The 12,795-nt window shown below is 49.6% G+C and overlaps 5 protein-coding genes across 5 annotated transcripts; 4 read left to right on the top strand and 1 right to left on the bottom strand.

Annotated features, from left to right (window-relative positions):
* Positions 1–200: 200 nt before the first annotated feature.
* K444DRAFT_185269 (uncharacterized protein) lies at positions 201–1,625 on the top strand. Its single transcript, XM_024870872.1, has 2 exons — positions 201–620; positions 678–1,625. Exons 1-2 carry the CDS (start codon positions 299–301, stop codon positions 1,274–1,276), a joined length of 921 nt encoding a protein of 306 aa, XP_024742610.1. The 5' UTR covers positions 201–298; the 3' UTR covers positions 1,277–1,625.
* A 349-nt stretch (positions 1,626–1,974) lies between these two features.
* On the top strand, positions 1,975–3,603 carry K444DRAFT_625247 (uncharacterized protein; the record flags this gene model as incomplete). The annotated part of the gene is made up of 3 exons (XM_024882500.1): positions 1,975–2,051; positions 2,102–2,230; positions 2,511–3,603. The coding sequence occupies 3 exons, from the start codon at positions 1,975–1,977 to the stop codon at positions 3,601–3,603; spliced, it is 1,299 nt and encodes a 432-aa protein (XP_024742609.1).
* Positions 3,604–5,532: 1,929 nt separating this feature from the next.
* On the top strand, positions 5,533–7,492 carry K444DRAFT_608273 (uncharacterized protein). Its single transcript, XM_024879348.1, has one exon. It carries the CDS (start codon positions 5,982–5,984, stop codon positions 7,191–7,193), a length of 1,212 nt encoding a protein of 403 aa, XP_024742608.1. The 5' UTR covers positions 5,533–5,981; the 3' UTR covers positions 7,194–7,492.
* A 386-nt stretch (positions 7,493–7,878) lies between these two features.
* Positions 7,879–9,190, top strand: K444DRAFT_625245 (uncharacterized protein; the record flags this gene model as incomplete). Its single annotated transcript, XM_024882499.1, has 3 exons — positions 7,879–8,067; positions 8,135–8,432; positions 8,487–9,190. 3 exons carry the CDS (start codon positions 7,879–7,881, stop codon positions 9,188–9,190), a joined length of 1,191 nt encoding a protein of 396 aa, XP_024742607.1.
* Positions 9,191–11,415: 2,225 nt separating this feature from the next.
* K444DRAFT_608269 (uncharacterized protein) lies at positions 11,416–12,732 on the bottom strand. The gene is made up of 2 exons (XM_024879347.1): positions 12,706–12,732; positions 11,416–12,655 (listed from the first exon to the last, which is right to left on the bottom strand). The coding sequence occupies exon 2, from the start codon at positions 12,330–12,332 to the stop codon at positions 11,793–11,795; it is 540 nt and encodes a 179-aa protein (XP_024742606.1). The 5' UTR covers positions 12,333–12,655; positions 12,706–12,732; the 3' UTR covers positions 11,416–11,792.
* Between the last annotated feature and the right edge of the window lie 63 nt (positions 12,733–12,795).

Raw genomic sequence — 12,795 nt, 5'->3', positions numbered from 1 at the left:
TCCTTTTGGCTTATTTGGTTTATGCTGCATGGTATGATTGAAACTTATATCCGTTACATATCTGACTTTTTTAGGTGCCGCGACCTCCTCAACCGAGGTCATTATATCACATTTCTACTCGGCTCGGCCATGACAATTTCATCAGATCTTGGCCTGAATAGGCCAACATACAGAGACACACCGGGTCTTTTCGAGCGCCTGACACGAAGGTTCGTCAATATTCCGGATTTCAAAGACTCTGCGGGAACTCTGGAAGAGCGGCGTGCCTTTTTGGGTTACTTTTATCTGAGTTCAGTGTATGTTCCGACCAGTGACCAAACGGTGCCATATTAACATATCCAAATTCTGTGGGTTCTGCCGTCGACTAGATATTGTCCCCTGGACGCCATATCTCGAGGAGTCTTGCCGAATCTTGAACTCATCAGGAAGACCCCGGCAGGATAAATCTGCGGTAATGTTGGCCAGGATTCAAATGGTTGCACAAAGATTGGGCCAGAATCCCTGGGAAGGCAGGCAAGATTTTACGGGAAATGCACCGCCTCCTTTGCTATATTTAAAGTCATTACAAAACCAGATCCAACAACTGAGGGAACAATTAGATCCCGTGCTAGAGGGAGAAGGTGAGTCTCTGGGCTGTGGGTTTCGTAGCTTGAAACGAACCTAACTGTCCGCAATAGCTATCATCCTCTGGACCCACCACAATGCGGAAGTCTTGTCCCAGAAAATGGGCCTTTCACAGTCACCAGCGGTGTCGAAGTTTCCAGACCGCGATTTCAATCGTTTGCAATATCTTTGTGCTTGTCTAGCAGCAGTCAAGTCCCTCCTCGATATCCTTTCGGCCACACCAGCGTCAAGATATCACACATTAACAGTGCCAATGGTCCTGCAAACCATTTGGAATATCGGGACTCTTCAACTGTTGTCGACTTTTGAGCACCCAGACGGGAATGTGGCAGTTGTCAATGAAGCGATGAATTTTCTTGCCTTCTTGAAAAATTTGGCGGATACTATGAGTATGGTGAAGAGCGCTGCAGGATATGATTCTCATACCAGCGAAGGCCTTGATTTCTGGTCTTTGAGCGTGAAAGGCATGACACTGGTGCAGGGCTACTTCGAGGGAACGGTCCCCTACCCCGAGAATGACCCTGGAGGTCCTTCTAGACAAGATCATCGGGATATCGAGACTACGAATTTTTCAACCTTTCCTCAAGGTGTGGAGCTTATGGACTTCATGGACGATGTCTGGATGGAACCATCTGACTACCAGAGATGGTGAAAGAGTATTGAATGTTGGCGATTGAGCGGAAAACGTCCGTCCCGTCCCTTCACTCTTGGCCGGGTGTCAGACACAGATCCGTGCCTCTTCGAGGTTCGAGGGTAGAGAAGTGAGAGACGCTGCGTTACGCTGAACCAATGTCTTGAGATTTTCTCGGCCTCCGATCCTCCCTCGAGTTGCTTGGCTCCAGTCTCCTCTCTGGAGTCTCCTGGCGGACAAAAATGGCGGATAAAATTAGGCGACCCCCTCCAAAGGTTCTGTGGGATTCAGAGGCTGGTTTCTGTAAGCGAATAAAATACAAGCAAGGAAAGTTAAGGTGTTGCTCGAGCCGACTGGGATCAGCATTGCAAGGGTTATCTGCATGATCCTGTCACCAACGCTGCGGCGATTGCTTGATGAACTGTCAGAGAAAACCAGGAACTCCAACAGACCAACCACTGTTGGGCTCGTAAACTTCCCCAGACAAACTTCTTGTCAATGGAGGGTTACCCGCCTGTGATCGCAGCCAGCAGTGCACGGGCAGCAGTCATGCAGCAACTTGCATCCAGGCCTTGACGACCGATAAGTTGAAGCCTGGAAAGTCGCCCTACTTCACATTGATATCGCCTTATTTAACACCATTCACACCACATTACTTGTATAAACGATCGTATTCGTAATAAAATTTATCTCCAGTAATTCAGCGAGATTAGACTTCAATGGTCATGGAACGGCGTGTCCATTTGAAGAGGAGACCAGGACTACCAAAGACACGAGAAGGATGCGTGACGTGCAAGTAAGTGCTTCCATCAGTATTGGAAACTGACAAATATTGACGGATTTCAGAACCGCACGTGTCAAGTACGATCTGGCAAGCCCGTTTGCCTCCGTTGCCAGAGACTTGAGCTCGAATGCCACTACGCGTCAAAAACGCCGATCAAATGAAAGACCGTTGCAATTAAGCCGGCAAACGAGGTAGGGAGACCACAGCCTAAACCTTTGTTCTCAGCTGCGCCCAAGTCTTCAAATTTCCCCTACAATGACTTGGTGCCAATTCCACGCCAACCAACATCACTCGTCTTTGCAGATGATCAAGAGTCTAGTTGCTTCCGTCTCTTCCAAGAACGGACAGCTCAAACACTTGAGGCTTGCAACAAGTCCACACTCTGGAATCGGTTCATTCTGCAAGCCTATGAGACCGAGTCCTTGAGTCGCCATGCAGTCATCACCATTGGAGCTCTGGATCTCACCAAAGAAAAGGCTCAAAAGTTGCACCGCGAGTTTGCTCTTCCTTAGTACTCCAAAGCAATCAAGCGTATGGAGAGGTCCCTTTCTCCTGTAACCCGAGATATTCGCTCGGCACTGATCCTCTGCCTGCTGACAATACGTTTCGAAAGCTGGAATGGAAACATCCAGTCAGGCCTAGGACAAGTCCGGGTCGGTCTCAGCTTATCCGGGATGGCAAAAGACCATGCCTCGTCCCGAACTTTTTGCCGGCAGAGACTTTCTCGTCGCATTCTACCGCCTTGACAATGAGAGCATTATGTTCATCAACGAAGAGCCGATACCAATCATACCCCCCTTGCCACAAGCTAGCCAACAGTTTCACGACCTTGTGGGAAGCAAAGACGCAGTTCGAAGTACTGCTTCGAGTGTTTTTTTATTCGATTGCGGACGCTTATGCTTGGGGTTCACGGTCAAAGGAGGTGGAATATCGAGCGCCCGGATGCAAACCTATGCCGGCATACCCCTTCGCCGAACAAAGACAGGGTTATCTTTCAGCGTTCCGGCAATTGAATAAAACACTGCAGGTCTTATTCAGAGAGTATACTGAGGATCATCCCGACTACGCAGGTGCACTTGCGTTGCAGCTTCGCTTCAAGTCAATTTGTACTTGTGTGGCAGCGGACCATTTCCAAGGCAAGACAGTCTACGACGTCCATGTCACCGATTTCGACGAAGTCATTGACTTGGTTGACAAACTGCCATTATTGAGAACGCAAGAATCCCCAACATACTCATTCGAGGGCTCCTTAATGGTCTCCGTTTATGTCAGCGCGATGAAGTGCCGGGATCGCTCCGTAAGAAGAAACGCAATACGCACACTGAGACGCAAAGAGCTGAGAGAGGACACTATAGATAGTGCACTGAGGGCAAGGCTTATTGAGTTGCAGACGGCAGTTAAGGAAGCTGGCGCTGTGAGGACATATATCCCTGAAGAAGCAAGGATTAGGGGTACCAAAACAAAATGCAATATGGAGCAGAGAAAGGGGGCCATGACTTATCTGAAGATAGAGGAGGGGAAACAGAATGTGTTCAAGCTACGATCTCTGGACCTTGCGTGGTAGTTGAAATACAGCTAACAATTGTAAAGCAAGCCAAAAGATCTAAGTCGCCGTGGCCACGCCGTGAACGGCCATATCACGTGATGTGGTTCTCCTTCCAACCTACTGTTCTTCATCCTTTTCGCACTGGCTCTTCGTACTGACCCTACGCATAAATTTCTCTTTGGGACACAGGCTTGTCCTATCATTTTTGAGCTCAAGCCTCACTTCGAATAGGAGAGAGGGAACAGGTTCAGCACGTGATCTGCTAGCGTCAGTCGAAATCTCGGTCCCCAACAACTGAAACCTCTCGCCACAACCTCTTTCCACTACCTCTCTCCACAAATCACATCCCTCTTCCAAGACATCAATATCCACCAACGTGCAGCTGCAATCTTCTGTTGCACATCGCACAAAAAGCCGGGAGGCCTCCCAACGGACATGATTTTCCCGGAGCTTTGAGCGGCCAACAAAGTTCACCGATGTTTTGCATGCAAAGCCCGCCGCGCTGGCTCCCAACCAATCACCTCTCGACGCCTTCTCCACGCCCGTATGTTGCACATCGACTGCATGGCATACACGCTCAAATCACTGGACTACACGAGACTTCGCAAGCCACGAAGGAGATGTCCTGCGCGTAGCAGCTGCACGATGCAGTATGGTGCATATGACAGACGTGCAACAAACGTGGGGTCGCTCCCATCCGTGATCTAGTTAGTGATCTGGTGATCTGACCATCTTCAATCGACAAGTGCCCAACGAGTCTTAGAAAGGCTCGTTCCTCGTCTGTGAGATATAGCCCAATTGTGGTCCAAGTTCGACCCCAGACGGGGTTTCGAAACATTTTATGTTGTGAGAGTGTCACGTGGAGATGAGACCGCCCCCAAAGTCTATTTTTCAGGGTGCGGGATGTCCAAGTCCTCGGATATTTCCCAGTCTCTAGACCCAGGGTCTGACGTACATTGCTTGAGAGACTTCCGGCGAGGCTGTTGAGGTATACTTGGAGAGAGTTCGAGAGAGGGCCAAGCGTTCAGGAAAGTTTCTCCAGAATTCCTTCATGGATGGTTGCTGGATTGGCAACAACAGAGCTTCCCTTCTTCTTGTGGAGTCTGAATGCTATATACCACTTCATTGGATTACGTTGACTGTTATATGGCCTTTGATCTTTCAGACGAACACGATTTCGACTCCGAACGCGTTGGATACTGAAGCCTCGACCAGAATCAAGCAATTCGCACGCTCGTTGAGAATTGGCATCTAAAGGTTGGGACTGGCTGGAACTTGCCTGTAGTCCGGACTCCAGTCCCCATCAAGTCAATGGTCCTGTGCTCAATTTCTTGCGAGCACAACTCCTATCTGGTGTTCAAAGCTGGCAAATCGCATCTTCTAGGATGCGTGATCACGTGCGCGGGGCTGCCGACCAAAATGTTTCGTTCGAACTCTGGATTGAGCCCGGACTCTTGATTCTCAAACACGCCTGGAGAAGGTTCCCTCTGAGATCCTTCGCGGAGACCCCATTGGTTCGGCTACGATTTTAGAACCCTGACAAGAACTTTTGGCTGCATGGACCAGGGCGAGTTTGTTTCATGCAAGCCTCGTTTTTTGCCGTGGGCGAGCCCGTGCGAGGATCTCCTGCAAGGTGGTTGCTCGTTGCGATCCATGCTTTGTCGAGGCGGTGACCAAGGAGCCACTCTTCGCGTCGTTCACTCACAGGAATGTCATCGATGTAATCGTACTCGCTTGGACGAACCGTTCGAGCAGGAGCAGGTCCATCCATAGAGGTTGCACGTCCTCTACTAAGCAAGTGTCTATCATGCTCTTTCCACGATCTGATTTCTTGATTTGCTCCGGCATTCTCCAGCCAATGCAATGCAAGACCTCACTCTGCCTGATACGCTATGCGAAGGGAGAGTTTGTTTTGCTCTGAGGAAACTTTGATTTTCGTAACTGAGATGGCTGACCAGGCGCTAGACATACACCGCTCAGTATGGCGCTCTCGTTCACCAGGGTGAGGCTTCGCTCATGAATGTCCTATGGCGCTTCCATTCAGCACAGACTCTCGCGTTGATCAGCCCGGAATCTACTTTGTTGATCTATTGCAAATGGTCACCCTCGTAATCCTTTCATTCCAACTCGATCGCCTTGCCTGAGGCTCTAACTATGGTGAACTTGACAGACCACTTAACTTTATCTTTTAATCGACCCATTTCAGCACATCCAGGAGCATATATCTTCCTTCTGCATCCCACACCACTTCCTCTTCGGCCTTCCCCAAAATTGTACCCACGACCACTGTCTCGCCACATATACTGTCTACCACGTTCACTTCATCAACACATTCTGTCACTCCAACAACGCTCTCCACATAGCCAGCCTCCAGCAGTATCCTGCCTAAAAGTGATATGGCAGAATCTCAGTCCACAGCTCAAACAGTCGGTAGAGGAGAACACGACCTTGGAATTCGCATACTTGTGGCCGTCGTCATTCTCGTTGGCATCCTCCTCGTGTTTTACTTCTTCATGAGGCGGCTTCGGAAGCAACAACAAAAACGGATGCGAGATCTCGAAAATGGGTTGGTGGAGGTCAAGGAATCTCATGCTATGAGATCCTTAGATGATACTCTGAAAGGTGTCTCGGATAGATCCGGAAGCTGGGAGTCCTACCACTCAAGCCCGTTCTCTGGCAAGTTTAATGTGCCTTCTGGTGTTGTCCCACATCGTCTTTTCCATCCAGGAATCAAGCGCTCTCGTTCAATCCAAAGTCCACAACCAATCCGCCTCCAATTGCCCTGCCAGTCATTCTCCTATCCACATCTCAAACGATATCCATCGTCGTCGAGTACCGCCTCCTTCAACTCATACCTAAACAAACCCATGTCACCATCAACAACGATGCAAACTCGAAGACCTGAAACTCCACCTCCTCCGCCTCAAGTAGAGGAGATCATAATGATGGCCACTACACCTCCACATCTGCGCCAAGTAAGATCTATCTGGTCTTTTTCTGCCGCTTCGTCAGTACCGTCCTCGTCGCCAAGCGTCTACTCCACAACCCCATCACGCCCAAAGCTATTTGAGCCATCGCGCCTCTCAATCCCAAGGGACACCTCTCCGGAACCATACTCTCTTCCTTCGTCTCCTTTACCCTCACCACCACTCAGCATTCACGACCCCGACGAACCGCGACCAAGACTTCACTCCCTCCAACCACCCCCACAAGCACGAAATCCATCACCACCTCCGCCTCTCCCTACTCCAAAGAACACCCTACGCCAATCAATCCCCATTGAACCCCTTCCTCTTTCCGCTGCACTCGGCCAGCACGAATTTCCAAATACAGAACAAGCACTCGCCCTCTCAACTTTATTATCCCTTCCTCCTTTCGTCGAGCGACCACTGACCGAGGGCTCGGATTCAACAATCGAACGATGGCTTGACGGATATACAGGCACGGCCTCAGAGCTCGGGTCGATCCTCGGAGAAAGCGACGCGGCCACCCAGCCTAGGACCCGGAGGATTCAGTCACTGAGTCTCATTCCGAGGGTTCAATCGGTCAGATCATCCATACGGCGACTTTCGGAGAGTGGGCCGCAGTGGATTGGGGCTGCGTTTTAGATCCGAGGGACGGGACGTAATGAGAACTTAGTGGTGGGGAATGGAGAGAATGTTGTAATGGGATGATATTGGATGATAATGAAGTATGATGTGTTCTAATCCGAGATTGTAACCGCTATGTGTGCCGTGGCTGAACGCCTCGTTTTGGTGTACTGTAATGCGTCTCTCAGGAAAAGGGAAGGGGTCTCAGCCGTGAAGATGCGATTGTTTCGGAAGCGGGTTCCGAGATCCACATGGCGTGCTGCATTCCGCGACCCGTGTACCGAGGCGGTGGGACATCAAGTCCTCAAGATGCCAATCACCACCCAACGAAATCAACCTAGACAATCACCCATTGTCAGTGCGCCAACCCCTGTTTGATATATGTCTGACCACTCACATCGTGGCTGCTCTCGGGGAGGAAAAGCACCTGTCAGTCGTGTCAAGGTCGTCGGAAGTTGTCCGTGCAGGGCTCTTCCCCAGATTAGCCCCTGAAAAAGCAAATATGTGGCGTTCTGCACCAGTAAAAGGAAGATGTTGGATGGCTATAAGGTAGAGCCAGCGTCTCCTGCCCCCTCTCAGACTCATACCATCCCGGCAGCGCTGCCAATGTTGGTCCAGAGGCCTCACACCAGCCGAAGAAGGATTTTTACCAATTTGTCGAGTCCAACAGCTCTCGACTGTTTTCGGCCATTCGATATGCAGCATGGCTTCTCCACCCCCAGGTCAGCCACCTGATGCCGCCTATCTCGCCCAGTCCCGAGTTCCCGAAATCTTATTTGGAGCCATCTTCCCGGCCGCGATAGCAACCATCTTTGTCCTCGCTCGTTTCTATTCTCGGGCTATCCTCATGAAGAATTGGGGATGGGATGATTCCTGGATATTGCTTTCTTGGGTATGTTCTTCATCCTCATTGCTTCGCGGTGTTTGGTTCTTGTTCGCTGATACTGATCGTTTGTTAGCTTAATGGGGGGGTAGTGTTGACTGTTCTCAGCTGGGTCCTGACCCATTATGGTGCGGGTCGACATGCGATACTTCTCACTCTGCCCGACATTGAGAAGCTGGGCTTTATTGGCAACGTGTGCCGTTTCCTGTATACGACTTGTCTTTTCACGACAAAAATCGGCATGTGTGCCCTGTATCTTCGATTGTTCGTGGAGCAGAGAGATAGAATGATTGTCTGGGTGATAATCGCATACCATACTATCTTCACAATCATTTTGTTCTTTCTGCTTGTATTCCGCTGTACTCCTTTTCAGGGTGTGTACTCAACCCCACATTACACTTAACGCACATATGAAACTGACAGCTCAGCGAATTGGATTCTCACAACGGGGTCATGCCAGCCTTACGCAAACTCCTTGTACGCATCCGCCATGCTCAACATCTTCGGCGACATCACCCTCATCGCCTTCATCATTCCCAAACTCTGTACATCCACCTTCTCATCTCAATACCATCCAGCTAACCAATTCCACACAGCCACACTAAAAATCGGCCGGAGACAACGAAATATCCTCATCGGTGTCATGGGAATGGGCGTACTCGTCATCATCGCCGCGATCGTGCGCTTAATCCGCACCATCGACGAGCTCAAGAGTGCAAACAATCCAGGCTACGACCTCACATTCGCAAGCTACGACGTGATGATCTGGAGCTCAGTGGAATTGAACATGGGTCTTGTCTGCGCGGCTGCGCCAGCTACTAGGCCTCTTGTCAGATTACTTGCTCCGCGCTTGCTGCCAAATGAATCTGGTGGTCAACTGGATAACTCGGCGGCCAGGAGAAGCAATTATGCTGATGGAACGTTGGAGAGTGAGAATTCGCAGCCGGGGGACGAGAGATTTGAACTGGGTGGTTGGTTGAAAAGTGGAACCGGGAAGAGTGTATCTGATCAGGGATATGGGAATGCGGAATTGTGGGACTGTGGAGGTCTTCTAAAGAATGAGACGTGCGTAGCTGTGGAGGGCAGGCGTATTGATAGCGACAGAGGGGATGGTAAAGATCATAACTATTGAAGCCAGACATTGGTGGCAGCCTCTCATTCATTTGGCTTATGAAGTTTGCCAGGTTGATTGAGCTTGTTATTCCCTCTTTCCTTCTCGTAGCTCGAGATCCTTCCTAATTTCCGAGCACTCCCTGCTCATTTACTCCCCCGTTTCTCAATTTTCTTCTCTCTGATATCCCGTCACTCTCAGAAAGGTGAATCTGTCATTGAGGAGCTGTAGAGAGGGTAGGTGTTTTTTTAACCGTCGCTACTCGATTAAAATGGGGGACATCATTCAGCAAACAATACGACTCATGCCTCGGTGACCTTTAATTGTACGTACACGACCGCGACCAACGCCAAAAAACGACTGTTCAATACAAAAACCTTTCCAACCTCGAACTCATGTTATTGCACCCGTTGATCTCTCACTGCATACTTTCAAGAACGCGTGCCGATTGATTCCAAAGGAGATGGATGATATCACGTGGCCCTAAATTCCACTACGGCTCCCACCTCAGGAGTTCATTTAGCATAACGGGTCTCTTACATGCCTCTTTTGATATATGTTGGTGTTAGTTCATTTAGAATTCTCCTCACGAAGCCTGTTCTGCAAGGTATGATTTCCTCCAACTTCGCATCGCCAAGAATCACTAACTTCATATATCTAGATGGCCCTTTGCAATTCCACTGGGCTGAGACCCTCCAATTCACATGTCCGTACACAACCACATTCATATAGTTTCCTACAACGGTTTTGATCTTGCAGCCTGTTGGACAAATCATAGCAGCAGTTCAAGGACATGGGCCAGATTATGTTCCGCCGTAACTTCTCCAAGCCAGTCAATCGCTTACTGTAGGCATATGGACCCCTAGACGCTTCACTTCCAGTTTTTTTTTGGGTTACAGCTGATTCCGTCTTGGGAGCTCGAGTGCTGTTTCATTCATATGTCGAGATGTATCTGCTTTCTCGTGATCTGGCCATCTCTGTGTTCCGGTCCCCGACCAACCTCTTGCTAAAATCCGTAGGGAGAAAAGTGGGCGAGAGAGCCGATTGACGGGTACAACATGCTTCACGAATCCGAAATAGGTTGGGGTTTGTGAGATGCAGGCCGAGGGGTTCCCTTGTGCACAAATCACCTCGAAAGTTCTAAACGGTTATGCCAGGGGCGATCGAAATGGGCGAAAGAATATATTTAATGGTACTTAGTGCTTTGTTGGGGTTATCCAGAATATACTTCGATGTTTGAAGGACGGGTTGAATCTTTGAAGTAGGGTATTCCCAGTGACTTTCGGAATATTGCGCGAGGTATTAACAAAAGCTCCAGGGGGGGGGGAGACAATTCGCTGTACGGAGGACGCGGCCAAAAGTCTTGCAACTGCCAGGGTTTGACGCCACACTCGCTTAAATGGCAGGGGCGTTGCACAGCAACCAGAGGCCGCTATAATTACAGGGTCTTACAGGCTTGTCATGCTTTAATAATAGTACTCAAGCCCTGTAAACACAACTAACAGTGATGTTCCTTCAGGCTACTAAGGCCCTAAGCACCGTTGCTATGCCAGAACTATGTGGCGTCCTTAGGCTTGGCGCCCATCCCTGCCAGTTGCAAGACTTTTGGCCGCGTCCTCCGTACTCTCGTGTCCATTTCCAAGTCCCTGCTCATACTATCCCCCCCTTGGTTTAATTGCTAGCGCACCTAATATGGATTAGAGGAACAGAATTCCTATTCTGAGTGGCTATAAGCCTGGTCGGAGGGCTTTTGGATCTACTGCACAGAGCAAAAAGTGGTCTGTGTATTAAGCCAGGGGTGTGCATAGAAGGTTCACGAAGACCGTTTACCCTGGCAGTGGCTCCCAGCCAGCTCAAAAGGGACTTCCTCACTGGCTTAACACCCTGGATTCCTACCCGCACCTATACTCAAAACATACGGGCTAGCAATTATTTAGGGGGGGGGATAGTACGAAAAAAAAAAGCCCACCCAGTGAGTTCCTGCATTCTGAATCTTCCTCCTGTGTTCGTGTTGCAATCAGGGACTAGGGTCTGCCTTAGCGCAATGAGCAAGAATGACTCATGTTGAGCCATGCAGATACAGCAGGGATCAGCGATGCTGCCCCACTAAGCTGTGCAACCGTCCCCTCTTCCATCTTCTGCTGATTACGAATGAAGGGGAGGTTGGTTTATGGGCATGGCTTGGAGGAGGAGGAGGGATCACTTCGACTCATGGTGAGGGTTTATGAAGCGATTGGGATCATTATGAGGGTGGAAGAGTAAGAAGGGAAGAGCGAAAGAATGGGTGTATAAAGGGTAGCAGCACGCTGTGCCCGTTCGTACCTCCCACCAGCTTCCACTAGCGGAAACTAGTGGGAGGTACGAAGAGGTAGAATAATGGAGAGATTAAATTCTGATTGCGTGTATTATTATGATTTGAATTTTACGAATGACGGGCTTGTGAAGCAGGTAAGAAACTTCCACTTTTTCACCGAGTATCAAATGAGGAATATGACGAAACTCTTTTGCCGATGTGATACCTACATTTTATGATCACCAACCGACATCGTCCGACCCTTTCTTCCATCCCTCTCCTCTCTTCCCCTCCCTCCCTCCTTCACTCTCTCACTAACACTCCAAAACATCATTTACCAGGTCTCAACAACCCCCTCAAGACCTCCACCTCGCCCTCGAGCCTCGCAACCCGCATCTGCAGCTCCTCCTTCTCCTTCTCGCTTTCCCTGAGCTTCTGCTCTAGCTCCGCCATCTGATCGACTCTCTTCTGTCGATACCGGCGCGCGGCAAGGGTGTTAAGAGTTCTCTTATGTACCTTTGAACTCGGAGATGCCGGGGATGTCGAAGAACTCGGACTAGTATGAGTGGTAGATGCTTTGGACCGTGGAGGCTGAGGTTGAGGTTGAAGCGTGGTGGTGGTAGGTTGGGATGGGGCTGGTCTGGGATTGGAATTCGTTGCTATGAATGAAGTCGAGGGAGCGTTGAGGTCGCTTTGCTGAAACTGGGGATTGGAAGAAACGAGCGAGGTGTCGTAGAAATTTGTTTGAGGAAAAGTGTGAGATTGGGAGAGACTTTGATGTCCCATTGATGTACCAGGATCAGGTGCCGTCAATAGAGCCCAGGAGTTGAGTTCCCAGTCAGACAACTCTGGCCAGGCTTCGGGGTTCATTAATTGAATGTTCGTATCTAAGTCGTTGAAGTCGTTGAAAAGTGTTGGATCTGGCTCGAAACAGTTTTCTGGCCAAAGATCAAGTTCAAAGTTTGGATCGTTGAAGTTATAATTGGAGTTCGCAGGGTTATTTCCGAGAGACGGAAAATCATAATGCAGGTGCGTGTAACCAGAGGAATTACTGTGGAGGTCGAGAGGCGATACCGTCTCTACTTGGGCGGAAGATGGTGTGGCCGGTCTGTCTTGGGCAGCTTGCGTTGTGTGCGCTGGCTGCTGGCATGATTGTATAGTTTTCTACGGGCCTGAGTGACCCGTTCGATGTCCTGGTTGATGTTAGAGCTCACGCATTCCGAATGATTATAGGGAGTCTGACCTTTGGATAGGGTTCAAAGGAAAACTGCTTCTGGGGAGGAAAGAAAGTGAGGCAGGATAAAGAGGTTCTTTTATGGCAGCGAGTAGTGTT

The sequence above is a fragment of the Hyaloscypha bicolor genome (assembly GCF_002865645.1).
Source record: "Hyaloscypha bicolor E unplaced genomic scaffold K444scaffold_16, whole genome shotgun sequence".
In the NCBI taxonomy this organism is placed as follows: Eukaryota; Fungi; Ascomycota; class Leotiomycetes; order Helotiales; family Hyaloscyphaceae; genus Hyaloscypha; species Hyaloscypha bicolor.
Note: the sequence above shows the minus strand (reverse complement) of the source record. Positions and strands in the feature narration are given on the sequence as shown.